This window comes from Carassius auratus, chromosome 41 (assembly GCF_003368295.1).
Source record: "Carassius auratus strain Wakin chromosome 41, ASM336829v1, whole genome shotgun sequence".
Classification (NCBI taxonomy): Eukaryota; Metazoa; Chordata; class Actinopteri; order Cypriniformes; family Cyprinidae; genus Carassius; species Carassius auratus.
Window position 1 is genome coordinate 10,275,958 of NC_039283.1, and position 17,090 is coordinate 10,293,047.

Consider the following 17,090-nt stretch of genomic DNA (forward strand, 5'->3'; position numbering starts at 1 on the left):
CGCCTCTTCATGTTGAGCAACATCGTGGCCCAAAATGTGCAATTCCAATTATACAACTATATTGAATTTCCAAATATTAATAACTCCTCTGCATGGTATTAGTCACGCTTCAGTTTCTGAAATCCATTTGTTTTCAGAGAGCTCCAAAAAAGAAATCAAACTGTACTTGCAGTGTGGTGCCTGTAAGAGCCTCTTCCTCATTTCTGAAAGGAGGCAGATCCGATGGGTGTTCCTGGCTGACAAAAGCATCAAATCCTCTCTCTTCATGTCAGGGTCAGTCGGGCGTTCCCATGTTTTGCAGGTACATGTTAACGTTTCAGAAAAGCTGCCCTGCGGGGAGTCTCCACTCCGACAGGCACCACACCTCACACTATTTATCTTTCAGCCTTCATTGTACATTTCATCTAAGACTGTTTTCTTATTCAATCTCTTCCTGCTCTCTTTTGTCCTCGCGTCTGCATACAGAACACACCCTCATTATAGAAAACCTGCTTTCATTAAGCCTGGATCTGTGTGGCATGTGTGAACAGTTGTCTACCATTTAATAAAAAAACCTGTGTCATTTTTTTAACTGATGCTCATATAAAGTAGTCCCTACAACTTCTTCAAAATTACATTAATATATGTAAGCTTTTAAAACTGCTACTAATTGACCTTTACTGCTTTTTACTTAAAACATCCTGACTTTAATTTATATACTTTCTAATGAGGCTTTCTCAAGCCAACATAAAGTTTGTCTGGACAAACTTTTGTTTATCTAGTTGTCCTCTGCTGTATTTCTCAAATCTCTTTTACATTTGCATACACTTGAAAATGCAGTGTCAAGGCACATCTAGTATATCTCATAACTGTTTCTTGAGCTCAGGAGCCCATTCATCACCATTATACTGTATATACAAGAGCAGCTCAGAACCTCTGCATTATATCTCTTTTGGTATTCATCAAAAAATAAAAGGCTTTATGTATAATGTATTATAAAAGTATTAATAACATACATTGTAATGCATTATATCTTTTCAAAAATAACTGCAACCAAAGTTAAAATGCATTATAATATGTCTGTTTTTCTTGTTCTTTAATGCATTATAGGGGTAACAATGAACAGATAATGTATTATAACTGTGGTTACAATTATTTCTGAGATAATATGATGCATTATAATGTGCATTACAAGTCCTTTGAAATGTTGAACTTCAAAGGCTGATTAAACTCTAGAAGACTGTGAGAATAAGCACTGATTTGACTCATCGGTGCTCAGAGCATTGTTTTACACAAAAAGATGTGCTGAATTCAGATCAGAAGACTTTACTCCATGGCATCAAGGACAAGTTTGATCGAGAGTGGAGGTAATTTTGAGAACCTCTGAGACTAATGATAAATATTTGAAGGAAATATCAAGAAACACCCCCCAAAAAATAATAATTCTGTAACAATGCACCAGCGACATCCACTACTTTAGCCAAACCCCGATCTTGAGATGTGTTACAGAGGCACTTACTCGTGTTTGTGTATAACAGCGTTGAAGAGCTTTCCGTCCCTCCAGCTGGTGGTGAAGTTATCGCAGCGGACACCGGAGTAACCATCCACCATCCGCTGAGACCAGAGGAGCAGCTTCTCCTTCGCTGACATATCATCTGACTGACCGTTCACCTGGATATCTGAAATCTACCAGCCCACAAAAATGAGTTGCATGGATTTAATAACAAGTGGCAGCAGCAGCCTTATGTTTATCATATGCAAATCAATAATTAATTAAACTGGTTGATTTTACACAAAAATTATAGTCATGCACTACAATAACAATTCAGCCCCAATGATTACCATTGACCTCCTAGGACCCCTCTGAGGCCGGTTATTATACTTAATCCATGAATAACTGTAGAAAACAGTTCATGCAGTTCATTAAAGGCAAACCCAATCAGTTTGGGCATTGGTTTACAGCGAGTGTTTGGGTAAGCTGTACATTTAACTTGCCGAGCCATAAGCTCAATTTGAAGCATTTAAACAACAGTATCTGCCACAAAAACAACAAAGAGCTAAAACAGAAAAACTTGGAAACATTGTGCATTTTTAGTCTAAGTCTAGTTAATAAAACAAGCATTAGACTAGATAAAAAAAATAAAAAAAAAACAGACAAAAACTATATTTCTGGCAACATTGAGAGAATCTGACAATTTGGTTTCAATGACCCATTTACAAAACAAACCGTCTGAATAATTCAGTTGACTAAAATAAATGTCAGACAACAAACTCAGACTAGAAGAGTGTGTTTGAATTTTCTTTTCAGTTTTGTAAATGTGCATGTGCGATAAAACATGCCACTGAAAACAGTGCACTTATTCTTGCTACAATATTACATCAGAAAAGTAGCTTCTTATTGAAAACCGTGCTATTTTGATAACGCTTTCACAATGACAAACAGTTTTAAGGCTTCAATTTTAACAAATTATGGTGACCAAATGTGATATTTAAACTTAACTTTAAGGAAATTAACATATTTTAAATATGCTGCTTTTCTATACTTATTTTTAAATGCCCTCTATGTTAATAAGAAATCATTAGATATTGTTTAATGTTTAATGTAATATTTTAGCACAATAATCTTTAAGCAGAATGTTTGCATCGTCTTCAGTAAATCCCTGCGCATGTGATTCTCTTCTTGGTCAGGCTACCTCCATACCTCTTTTATTTCTTGAGGAATTGGGCAGGAGTCCATACACCACACCTCTACACAAACCTCTCTACTTCTGCTGTACGAACCAGAAGTCCTGCCAACCTATTTTGTCAATCCAAGAAAATTAAATTCCCTAAAACGCGTGAAGAACATACTCAAGAAGCACAATCGGCTGAATTTGTGTCAGTCTCCTGGCAGCTGTATTGTGACTGAGTGTGATTGTAATTGAACACCTTGAACAACAGATTCACGTAATTTAGATCTACAAACCATCCTGAATATTAGATTATGAAATTAGATTAGCTCAAAGACTCTCAATTGCTCATGGCGCCTGAGACACTGCACAGATTCGTCAAGAGAATCAAACAAACTGCTTCGTTTTCACATACTAAGACTGTTGTGGTCAGATCATAATGGATATTCCTGATTAAAGTAGGAATTAAAACAACAACATTTTATTTGCATGAGGCAGATACTGGTTTGAAGCAAAAAAACTATTGACCCCGTTGAGGTTTGATTGGAAATCATAAAATCAGTATGACCCAAAGAATCAACTGAATCAGTGATTAATCAGACTGATTTGAAGCCCAGGGGAGGAGGAGGAGGTAAATGGTGTGGGAACTCAACACTGACAGAACAGGAGACCTGGAAGTGGAGGATGATGGTCCATATGAGACCCAGTGTCAGCTTTGGGTTCCCGTCGGCAATGTCATCGTTCCTGATGTTCACCAGCTTCACCTGTGATTTACAGAGAAGAGCATTTCACATTTGAGTTCATGATGAATTGAAATGACACTCAAGGATGCATTTAAAGCAAAATACTCATGTTGCTCTTTTCCACACCATGAAAGTGAATGGTTACTAGAACTGATGATGCAAATGGGCTTTTACAATTCTTTGATGGTCAGTTTTGCTGTGACTAGAATATGGTCTCAATTAACTAATACTTTATGTAAGGGAGCAGCTAGGACAATCTGCTAAATTGAGATGTTCTCGTACCTGCCGGTGTCTGAGGAAATCCAGTGCTATCTGCACATTCTGCAGTTTGTGGAATCGCATGCGTCCTCTCTCACGAGGCTGTGGAGACAGACACAGAGTCAATGAGACACATGACATTGTTGACAGGAAGGATGAGACTGAGACGTGTCCTTGAGTGCCCAGAGAAGCTGGTCTAATGGAAGGAAGAATGAAAAACAAGATGACCTTTATGAGCACGCTAAGAAAAGACATCAAAGACCCAATGAAATCTAAACGTTGTGTTTTGGGGGTTTTTAGTCCATGTCTGTTAGCATTGAGCACATCTGTATGCTGGGTGACAGAAAAACTAAATCTGCATTTAAAATCCTGTTTTTATTTTCTGATTCATGAACATGAACAACAAATCCAATTAGCTCCACACAAGAATGAGCTCATCCGCTACAAATAATACCTGCTGTGATAGGCCACGCCCCAACTTCCTGTTTCAGTAGGAAATATGTGTCAACACAGATAATGCAATTAAAGAAATTATAAAATGCACACTGAGTCATTTCATGGGGTCTTCAAGACTATTTGACAGAATTGATGGTCTTGTGGATTTAACATGGTATAATATTGTGGATGAATGCTAAATACTGCTGAATGCAGATATATATATATATATATATATATATATATTTATATATTATAGGAAATAACTCAAGACATCTGATTCGCCAAACACGCTCCAACATGTTTTTATGACCAGAACAACTTTAACTTAAAAAAGCATGTCTTGCACAAACACTTTGCTCTACACTTATATTCAATTCTACATATATTGCTTCAAAATGAATGTGGATTTATTTGGCAGTCACTTAGATTTCATTCATTCGCTGTATCGGTCACACACCCAAACCATGACGAGGTTCAGATAGATGGTGTCATAAAGAGAAACAGCGTCAGTCATGTGCAAGCAGAACCAAGTAAGAATGAAACAGGGCTACTGCAATGTTATTCACAACAGTCAAATCTCGAAATAAAAGATAGAAGCAAAAACATGCTTTATTAAGAAAGTAATGCTGTTTTACACAACATAGGTTTATTTATAAAAATGTCAATATTTAGCCGTTGACTGTTGAATATGAGTAAATGAAACAGCTAATGTAGGCTAATGCTAATGTAATTCGTTTTTCAAAATAAAAGTCCCTAAATTTAGAATTCTTAATGAAGTCTCTCAACATTTATCTACCAACCTGCTGAATAATTACCCTTATTACTTTAATCAGCTGAGATACCTAGCATGTTATAATCTTGAGACATAGCATCAAAGTAAGTCAGCAAACAAATGAAAACAAGACTAGTGGCGGACGTGACATCATGCGCAGGACAGCCACAGTGAGTGACCCATGCCAATGAAGCATCTGCATCACTCACCAACCGCACGCTCCGCACAACGTCCCGCTCCCTCGGCTTGACAAGAGAAGTGCAAAGAGAGCAGACAGAAGTCAAAGGGCAAAGGTCAGGAAAGAGACGGTGGGTCAGGGTCAAAGGAAGGTGGAATGAAAGGTACAGAAAGAGTCAAGGAGGCGCCACACCGATTCAAAAGAAAAGCCAGAGAGTGACGTTAATGTCTGAGCTACAGCCAACAGATCAAGCAGTTTGATGGAGAGATGTCAAGAATTTGTCAGGAATATCTGAACCCAGTGTTTTGGGTGTGATTCATCCAAACATTGAATATGAAGCCGGTGGGGTGTTTGACCTGGAGGTCTGGATCAGGACTTTGGATTTGGGCGACACTCACCAGCGTCTCTCCGGAGAGGACCTCCAGAAGGGAGATCAGGTTATGTCCATCTCTGAGATCTTCATACAGGTCATTCACATGACGCTGGGTCTGAGAGAAAAAACAAACAAAGATCAGTTCATCACCCCTGCAGAAAGAAAACAACCACCTAGAATATGTGAGCGCAAACCCAAATCTCAAGATTTCATTCCTCAACCACAATGCTGACTTACTTAACTTACAACGCTAATCCTAAGCATCATATTGTGTTTGTAGCTCTCTTGATTACTGCTCAATGCGATCAGATTCAGTCATGATTGTTCTGACCGCTGAACTCTTAATGCATGATTTAGATGACCAATGATATTGGCTGCAGGTTTGCACATGATTCGTTTGGAGGACTAAAACACACAGCTAGAATTTCCACTTTCTTATATTTTATTGACGGCATTTTGTCATAATTCACCCATCCTCACGTATATGAATATATTTTTCCTTCACATGAAACACAGATGTTAGATGTTAGGCAGAAAGGCAGAGCTAGTTGTTTTCTTCCATTCAAGTAAAGTGAAAGGTGAGGCCAGTCTCCAAAAATACAACGGACATAAACACAAGTATGTGTGTCTCTTGTTAAGAGCGGGACCCTGAATTCAAAGAGATTGATTTGTGTTTTGCTCCGTGAGTACAGGACAGAGAGACGCATGGCTCACCTGCCTCACCACTAAAACAATCTGTGACAAAGTTCACATTTAATTCTGAAGCTTTTCTAAATCAGCCACTCAACCACGGTACAGCTGCTTTATAAAAAAGATTCTCTGCTTCGATTATAAAAACATATACAGATTCACGGTGGATGACAGACAGACTGGGCTTCCTCTGGTTTATATCATAAGACACTCAGCTCTCAGCAGCTCGCTTGAAAATCCTAAAAGTGTCAGTTCTGTGATCATTTATCCACCCTCACGTTGCTAGTGTTATTTCAGTATCATTGATGTATATTGCAGGTTTTGTTCATATTTTGATTTAGACTGGATTATTTATTTTCTGTCATTTTAGTTCTAGTTTTATTAATTTTGTTGTTTGCTATTTTAGTTTTTTAATATGTCTATTAAGTTTTTATTATTTTTTTATTTATACGTTTATTTAGCTATTTTAGTACATTTGTGTTAAAATTACAAATGTTGTGAAATATAGCTGAAATAAAATGTTTTTTTTATTAATTTTCATTACCTTTATTTTATTTCAAGTAACATTTTTTTTGTTTGTTTTGTTTTAGTTATTATTATAATTTTTTTTTTTACTATAATTGCAATCAAATCTTTCAAGTTTCAGGAAGGACAAAATAACAAAAAAGTGTATATATATATATATAAGTACTCCAGAAGTTGAAAAGAGCTACATTTCTTCAAAGATTATCTGCTGAAATCCTGAAATCAAAAATGTACGGCAAACTGCATTGTGTCAAATGTGACACAGAAGTTTAAACATCTAATGGAAAATAATAGTTTATGATAAGGTTATAATGTTTTTGTTGTGACAGTCATGGTAATGTATGAAAAAATAACTGCATATGGGTTTGGAACAACATGACAGGTGAATGAATGATGACAGGATTTTAGGATCAACTGTTTTTGTTTTACTAAAAGTGGAACACAGCAATGCCTAAAGACTAAAACGAATGGCAACTAATGAGTCATTTTTCAAGCTGTGAGCATCATGTGACAACAGAAGAGCCTCGGGAGGACAGGAGGACTGAACGTGTGTGTGAGAGAGCAGAGCATGCTGGGACACGCTGACAGAGGAACCTACCTCAGCTCTCCGGTGCTGGAGGACGAGGAGAGAACAGCAGACGGATGAATGGAGTTACAATGATTAGAGATGGAAGAAAGAAGGGAAAGTTGAATGATGAAGGACAACAGTAAGATTAGTGTGATTTAAAAACTGATGCTGGAATTACATCAGTTACGTATATGACTGAAAACTTCTACAGAAAAATAAATATCAAAGAATGAGGGTGAGTAAATAGATGCTCTTTTCCATCTTGAAAACATAACTTTTTACAACTATCAATATGATATAAAATGTTCAGTATTGCTATTACATTTATTACGAAGCAGAGCTCATATTGAGCCACTAGAGGTCTCTGGTGATGCATTAAATATGATGAACACAGCCACACAACCTCACACACACATCTATTCTATAACCTCACACACACATCTACTCTATAACCTCACAACCTCACACACGCATCTACTCTATAACCTCACACACGCATCTACTCTATAACCTCACACACGCATCTACTCTATAACCTCACACACGCATCTACTCTATAACCTCACACACGCATCTACTCTATAACCTCACACACGCATCTACTCTATAACCTCACACACGCATCTACTCTATAACCTCACACACGCATCTACTCTATAACCTCACACACGCATCTACTCTATAACCTCACACACGCATCTATTCTATAACCTCACACACGCATCTACTCTATAACCTCACACACACACATCTATTCTATAACCTCACACACGCATCTACTCTATAACCTCACACACGCATCTACTCTATAACCTCACACACACACATCTATTCTATAACCTCACACACGCATCTATTCTATAACCTCACACACGCATCTACTCTATAACCTCACACACACACATCTATTCTATAACCTCACACACGCATCTACTCTATAACCTCACACACACACATCTATTCTATAACCTCACACACGCATCTATTCTATAACCTCACACACGCATCTACTCTATAACCTCACACACACACATCTATTCTATAACCTCACACACGCATCTATTCTATAACCTCACACACGCATCTACTCTATAACCTCACACACACACATCTACTCTATAACCTCACACACGCATCTACTCTATAACCTCACACACGCATCTACTCTATAACCTCACACACGCATCTACTCTATAACCTCACACACGCATCTACTCTATAACCTCACACACGCATCTACTCTATAACCTCACACACGCATCTACTCTATAACCTCACACACGCATCTACTCTATAACCTCACACACGCATCTACTCTATAACCTCACACACACGCATCTACTCTATAACCTCACACACGCATCTACTCTATAACCTCACACACGCATCTACTCTATAACCTCACACACGCATCTACTCTATAACCTCACACACGCATCTACTCTATAACCTCACACACGCATCTACTCTATAACCTCACACACGCATCTACTCTATAACCTCACACACGCATCTACTCTATAACCTCACACACGCATCTACTCTATAACCTCACACACGCATCTACTCTATAACCTCACACACGCATCTACTCTATAACCTCACACACGCATCTACTCTATAACCTCACACACGCATCTACTCTATAACCTCACACACGCATCTACTCTATAACCTCACACACGCATCTACTCTATAACCTCACACACGCATCTACTCTATAACCTCACACACGCATCTACTCTATAACCTCACACACGCATCTACTCTATAACCTCACACACGCATCTACTCTATAACCTCACACACGCATCTACTCTATAACCTCACACACGCATCTACTCTATAACCTCACACACGCATCTACTCTATAACCTCACACACGCATCTACTCTATAACCTCACACACGCATCTACTCTATAACCTCACACACGCATCTACTCTATAACCTCACACACGCATCTACTCTATAACCTCACACACGCATCTACTCTATAACCTCACACACGCATCTACTCTATAACCTCACACACGCATCTACTCTATAACCTCACACACGCATCTACTCTATAACCTCACACACGCATCTACTCTATAACCTCACACACGCATCTATTCTATAACCTCACACACGCATCTACTCTATAACCTCACACCTCACACACGCATCTATTCTATAACCTCACACACGCATCTACTCTATAACCTCACACACGCATCTACTCTATAACCTCACACACGCATCTACTCTATAACCTCACACACGCATCTACTCTATAACCTCACACACGCATCTACTCTATAACCTCACACACGCATCTACTCTATAACCTCACACACACATCTACTCTATAACCTCACACACACATCTACTCTATAACCTCACTCTATAACCTCACACACGCATCTACTCTATAACCTCACACACACATCTACTCTATAACCTCACTCTATAACCTCACACACGCATCTACTCTATAACCTCACACACACATCTACTCTAAAACCTCACACACACATCTACTCTATAACCTCACACACGCATCTACTCTATAACCTCACACACGCATCTACTCTATAACCTCACACACGCATCTACTCTAAAACCTCACACACACATCTACTCTATAACCTCACACACGCATCTACTCTATAACCTCACACACGCATCTACTCTATAACCTCACTCTATAACCTCACACACGCATCTACTCTAAAACCTCACACACACATCTACTCTATAACCTCACACACGCATCTACTCTATAACCTCACACACGCATCTACTCTATAACCTCACACACGCATCTACTCTATAACCTCACACACGCATCTACTCTATAACCTCACACACGCATCTACTCTATAACCTCACACACGCATCTATTCTATAACCTCACACACGCATCTACTCTATAACCTCACACACGCATCTACTCTATAACCTCACACACACATCTACTCTATAACCTCACACACACACATCTACTCTATAACCTCACACACGCATCTACTCTATAACCTCACACACGCATCTACTCTATAACCTCACACACGCATCTACTCTATAACCTCACACACGCATCTACTCTATAACCTCACACACGCATCTACTCTATAACCTCACACACGCATCTACTCTATAACCTCACACACGCATCTACTCTATAACCTCACACACGCATCTACTCTATAACCTCACACACGCATCTACTCTATAACCTCACACACGCATCTACTCTATAACCTCACACACGCATCTACTCTATAACCTCACACACGCATCTACTCTATAACCTCACACACGCATCTACTCTATAACCTCACACACGCATCTACTCTATAACCTCACACACGCATCTACTCTATAACCTCACACACGCATCTACTCTATAACCTCACACACGCATCTACTCTATAACCTCACACACACATCTACTCTATAACCTCACACACTGTCTATTACGATTGCAATGAGTTTCATCACAATCAATGACTCTGCTAAAATATCACAGTCTGTGTAAGAGTCCCCCCTAACCAGCGTATAGATAATAAATCTTATTTGTCCCATCTATCTCCATGTATTCAATCCTCACACTTACTCAGCTCAATCAGCACAAAGCAATAAAACCCTCTAATAAGTGCTAAATAACAGCTGACGACAGCGACACACCACAGCGCAAACTCTAAGTGTTTGTCAAGGTCAAACTCTAACATTAAGTCAGCAAATATAGATGTGTCAGTGATGATTATTATAAAATAAGGGCTCATATTTGAGAGTACACAGGGTGAAAACATACTCAGTGTTTGTAATAAATACAACTGATGTGAACATGTGCTGCCAAGTGTAATGATAGGTTTATGTAGCTGTGCCCTGGATGAATGCACATCGTTAAATCACTCAGTTATACGTGAATCAATTATAATTAATATAACAAGCAGTATATAAAACAACTGTCTTACTCAGACATATGTGCACATATGCTAGTGTTGGCTGCATGGACTGACAAGTGTTTATACCCTGAATATGATATTATGCATGCTGCAAAATGAATTCAGATGTTCATGACATGCAGGTTTGATTGATTTGTACAGGTGCTAATAACCTTCAGTCTTGTCCAGCGTTACATTTTCATTATCTTTTGTTTGGTTTTTCCACACACACAGACCTTTCTGTCTAAATACGAGACATTTCAGACTAGACGACGATGGACGAGCTGCATGTAGATTTATCACTTGTGTGGTCAGGATATGATCTGCTTCTCTACAAATATCACACTGAAATCATGTTCAGCCCAACAGCTGTCATGGCTCCAACAAGAAAGGGACTTTAAGATGGGTACATTCGTTTCTAAACTGGGTGTTGTGATATCAAGGTTAAAAACTGTACTGGTAACCAATAGTAGTAATATGGGCTGGCAATAGACATGGTTATCTCTCTAGTATTATCTCTCTATCGTGGTTATTCTCACATGACATTGCAGTGAAGCACTGTAATAAAAGTTGAAATGTTTTGAGCCTTTGTTAAAGCAATGTTACATCATTCATTATAGTGCAATAAAACATGAGAGAACCCGACACTCGCACACTGTTACAACTGCGATTATTATAGTTAACGGAAATAAAAACTACAACTAAAGCCATAAAAATATATATATTTTTAATTTCTTGAAATAGACGAGGAACTAAAACTAAAAAAATAAATAAATAAATATATATATATATATATATATATATATATATATATATATATATATATATATATATATATATATATATATATATATATATATATATATATATATATATATATATATATATATTATTGGTAAATGGGTTGATCAATGACAAACACTCAAATTAAAATTCAAATGAACATAGAAAAAAAAATGTTTGAAACCAAAGAATCTGGATGATACTACAACAACAGGTTTATAATCAGCTGTCTATGTGTGCACTCCCACAAAACCTTATCACACGGTGTTAAACTATTTATTTCTCATGGTTTATTGCGTTGATCCATGGATTGAATTACAGGGCTGAACATATGATACTTGTGCTGTGGAAGTGTAATGTAAGTTGCATTGGATTAGTTTGTGGAAATGACAGTACGACTGTGATTAAACAACAGTACAATCACAATCTGAACATGAATGGATGAGGAGCAGAAATGGAAGAACAGAATCAAGAATCACTGGTCATTTTAACTTGAACAATTGCAGGAAATAATTAACATGAATGTACCTTTATTAAGTGTTTGTTCACCCATTTTGTGAAAGTCTTCTTCTGCACTTTGTCCCGTTCATCTGAAACAAAAGAGAAGATTCAACAGGATTCAGCAGTGTTCAGAGTAAATGTGTCATTTTATTAATTTCGATTTTTGATGTTTAAAATGCTAAATCCCTATAGATAAACAATTCCAATACCGTATCTCAGCCCAAAACAACACTGATGCAATGCAACCACTACTGTGACTGTTTAATAAAGAAACAGCCAAACTGCAAGAGAGGAAAGAAGTGCAACAAATTAAACCCAACGAGAATGCTTTTTTACTTGTTCTTTTATTATTAGTTGTTTTTGTGTGGGAATGCCTCCCATCTCCTCCCGAACGATTAAATCCCAGCACCGCTGAGGCACACCCATGTGAGAAAGCCTGAGTAAAGCTGCAGAGTAATGACTGCAGGAGATGTCTGGGCAGCTCCATTGTCAAGTGAAGACGGAGCACAGGTTCAGACGCCTCGGGCTGGGAAAATTAACCATGAAGTGTGCATCACTCATGACTAACTGAAGAGCACAGACACACCCACAGCCTGCACAATCCTGTTCCTCCAGCAGCGTGAAACACACTGCCAACACCTGCACCTCTCACCATTACCAGAGAAAACACAGCTCAAAGACTGCTAGTAAAGTTGATCACTTTTCTATAAGGTGGCCTTAACTACAGAATTATGTACTGAACCATTTGAAACATACATGGCGGTGCATTGTATTTACATTAAAAGTACTTCATTAACACATGTAATTACATGTTAACTCTATCCCTAACTGTAACTCAACCCTCACCACTCATAACCCTAACTTTACTTCTAAAGCTAACCACACTGCAAACTCATCAGCAGAAAATGTGGGAATTTTTCAGAGCATTTACTTACACAGTAAATCCATACTTTTTGGGGGGTATTTATTGCTAGTAAATAGTAGTTAATGCCACATCATATACTGTAAACTGTGACTGAAGTTAGTCTTCAAAGTACAAGGTGAAAAAAATACACATTTGTGAAAAAAAACAAAAACAAATGTGTGTAGAAAAATTCACAAAACGACATGCAAAAGCATGAAAAATAAGAGTCTGTGATAGAGATTGTGATATACCTCTTCAAGTACAAAAACAGCTTTAACTCCAGTCATATCTCAGCCGGAGTTTGTCTAATCGTGAACAGGATTGGGAAGAGACCAAACTGAACTGATGACATCCCAACCCCATCCCTGATTTGAAGGATGATGATGCAGCAAGGACTTAAAGACATTTAAAGATACAATAGAAATCAAGCTTCAAGCAATCCTGTAGAAATGCATGAGCCAAAGCATAGAGTAATAACCTATCCCACACCTAAACCCCATTCATTTGTGCTTCTGTAGAATGCAGTGGAATCAATACTTGGAGCAATGTTTTCAATACTTCAATGCACAATATGAGAGACAATAGGAATATGTTTGCTGAGTGATTCAGCCTCAGACGCGCCCGCAGGACTTCTGCTTCTGCTGGGTGGAGCTTGATGAGCAGATTAGGAAACATCATTACCAAGGGAGGAGGCAGTGAACCTTGACCTCTGCCTCCCCTTCAGTGTTGAAGAGTCTTACACGGGTTATGATGATGATGATGTGGATGATGATGAGCCCCAGTACGGGGGATCTTTCTGTCCTCTCACACGTATAAAGTTACAGCACTGATGTTTAAACCAACGCCCTTGTGATTCAGCGCACAACTCCTGCCCTCTGGGGTGTGTGAGGCATGCATATAACATTTATTTTTATCAGCTGATATTTAATGCAGTGATAAGTATACAGATATAGTGTCAAATGCACTTTCTCTGTTTGCTCAGCACTGTTCGCTGATGACACACTGAACGAGCCAATCAGATGCAACCTCAGTCCCACTTAACACATCTATCACTGGTGAATACAAGTCATCAGTTTAAATCTTGAGGAAACGGCCTTGTGGGACAGATTCTGTATGAGATGATGATTATAGTGTGCAGAGCAATGACATTTTACAAACACTATAAGTCTAGTGCTAAACCTTAGGTTTATTATTACAGATCTCATGTGAAATATCTTATAATAAGGTCTAATGTAATCCTGTTTGCTCACAAGATTGCATTCACAGAGGGGGAAGATATTTTTCTCATGGTTGGTGAATGAGAATAATGCATTGCGTGGCGAAACATCCTAGATTTCCTGGACCCTAGACTGACATCGGAGGAATGAAATTGAAATGAATTCGTAAATAAAGTCCAAAGTTAGGGTCTTAATCGTACACAGTTTCACTTCTCAATCAGATTCATCTTGTTATACGCACGCTACTAACTGTAGGTAAGTTTCTAACTAACTCTCACTGGAGTACTAGTAGACTGTCAGGTTAGTGTTGGTAGAGTAAGTTGACATGTTATATCCTAAGAATGTTCCAATAATTTAACTAGAAACCACAACAAAAAGACTGACCATAAATCTGTGACCTAGAGATCTGGCTTCTACACAGCAGAAATCTCTCTTCCCACATGAGCAGGTGTATCAGAAAGCTTCCCAAGTACCTTTCCTGCCATCCAGGGCTTTCAGCATCCCCTGATAGTGCATGTCATCTGAAGGGATCCTCTCCCTCTCCAGGCTGTCTGCCGAATATTCCCTCCGTCTCTGTTGCGAACTCATCTTCTTTACCTCTCACTAATACAGAGTCACAAACCACAGCTCTTTACAAGCTCCTTATCTTCACTTCTCCAAGTGATGCGATGTTTCCCGTTCAGACTCTCCGTTCTGCTTTCTTTGAGTTTAATTCCTGCTGTCCATCTTCACGCTCTTGTAAATGATGCCACCAGCTACAGGTTGTGCTGATCTCTTGAGCTGTTCTGTCTGCAGAGAGACACGGAGGGCATTGTGGGATACGCTTGGCTCCGCCTCGGCCCCAAATTGTCGTGTTGGTGGAGCCGAGGCAGGAAGAAGGTGTGGAGTCAGGGAAAGTGAGTGGGAAGGTGTGTCCACCAGCATGCCTCATCTAGAATCCCACACCCTCTCCACACACACACACACACACACACACTAAATCATCTCAGTCTCTAGAGAATAACGCAACAGGAAGCTGAGAGTTGAGAGTTGTGTAACTAAACGAGTGTGTAGCACTGATCAAAAGTGTCATTACAGGAACAAGATTGCACAAAGATGCTCTAAGACTCACACACACACACACACACACAAATGCACGCGCGCCTCTTTAATGATTAACCACTGTGACATACCTGAGCAGTTGGGCAAGTATGAGTAACTGAGGCAGGGTGAGGCTCTGGGATGGGCCGCTCAGGTCTACACACGCTGGAGATTAACAGGAAAATACATAACCAGAGGCTGCAAAATCAACAGCCAGGAATACAAGAGAACTCTTTATAAGAATCATTTATTTCCTGTGTGCTGATGTGATGGTGCTGAAGCTGCACGTGCACCGTCTTCCATCACTAATGAGAGACAGAATACTATTTCAGTCTCTCCACTTCAATATTTCACCGTAATTCCATGTGTTACTCACAACAGGTGACGAGCGACAGCTCTGCTCGTGTCATAAAGACATAAACCTAGAGGATGAGGCTCATCATCTGAACTCTGAGAAGCCGTTCGTATGACAATCTGTCCAGGCTCGCTGAACTCTAACAGTGTTTGCAGGAGCGATGATCTTTTACGAGGTCTGACATACTCCTTAGCGGATATGGAAGCTGACGCCTTCATTTTATAGACGTCTAAATGTCTGTTGATAATGGAGAAAGTATTAAGGTGTGGCACAGAAAAACTACCAACACCTATAATAACATTCACAACCTTTGTTTAATTTTTTATTTTTTTACATTTTCTTCAGTTACTGATTTAAAAGATTTAGTGATTTCAAGTTATGTAACCTAAAATAAGTAAAAAAATATTTATCTGTGTATTTATATATGTATGTTTGCATGTTTTGGGATTTTTTATTTTATTTTAATAAATCACAGATAAATAAAATTGATCCAAAGTGACAGTACAGGTTTCTATTTCAAATAAATGCTGTTCTTTTGAACTTTTTATTCATTTGTGAATCCTGAAAAATAAAATACATCACAGTTTCCACAAAGATATTGTGCTCTTTTCAACATTGATAATAATCAGAGATGTTTCTTGAGCAGTAAATCATCATATTTTCTTGATTTCTGAAGATCATGTGACACTGAAGACTGGAGGAATGATGCTGAAAATACAGCGGAGCATCACAGAAATACATTACAGTTTAATATATATATTCTCATAGAGAACAGCTTTTTAAAATTGTAATAGTGTTTCATAATATTACCAAATAATATTGATGGACTACTTTTATAATTACACAAGTATGTAACCTCATATTAGCTTTGACCCTCCTTATGTATTTAATCACAGTGGCCTTTTTGTTTATGAAGTTTATTATCTTATAATTAAATAATTTATTATAGACCCATTCACATACATAATTACTAGAGATTTAATTCAAATTCGTCAATTATATAATGATATTGATTTTATTTATGTGATGCTCTTTTCATGTGTTACTGATAACCCGCAGTTTCCACACAGCATGACATCACTCACAGACCAGCTGATCGTCATCGCTGAGCTCTGATTGGCCG

General features: G+C 38.4%; 1 protein-coding gene across 1 annotated transcript in view; it reads right to left on the bottom strand.

Annotated features, from left to right (window-relative positions):
- The window catches only part of LOC113060060 (plectin-like), a 52,532-nt gene extending 37,086 nt beyond the window's left edge, over positions 1–15,446 (bottom strand). The window contains exons 1-6 of the mRNA XM_026228868.1: positions 15,006–15,446; positions 12,439–12,500; positions 5,436–5,525; positions 3,674–3,751; positions 3,320–3,412; positions 1,499–1,665 (exon numbers count right to left, since the gene is read on the bottom strand). Of these exons, the coding sequence (XP_026084653.1) occupies positions 1,499–1,665; positions 3,320–3,412; positions 3,674–3,751; positions 5,436–5,525; positions 12,439–12,500; positions 15,006–15,120 (605 nt within the window). The 5' untranslated portion in view covers positions 15,121–15,446. The remainder of the gene's footprint in view (positions 1–1,498; positions 1,666–3,319; positions 3,413–3,673; positions 3,752–5,435; positions 5,526–12,438; positions 12,501–15,005) is intronic.
- Between the last annotated feature and the right edge of the window lie 1,644 nt (positions 15,447–17,090).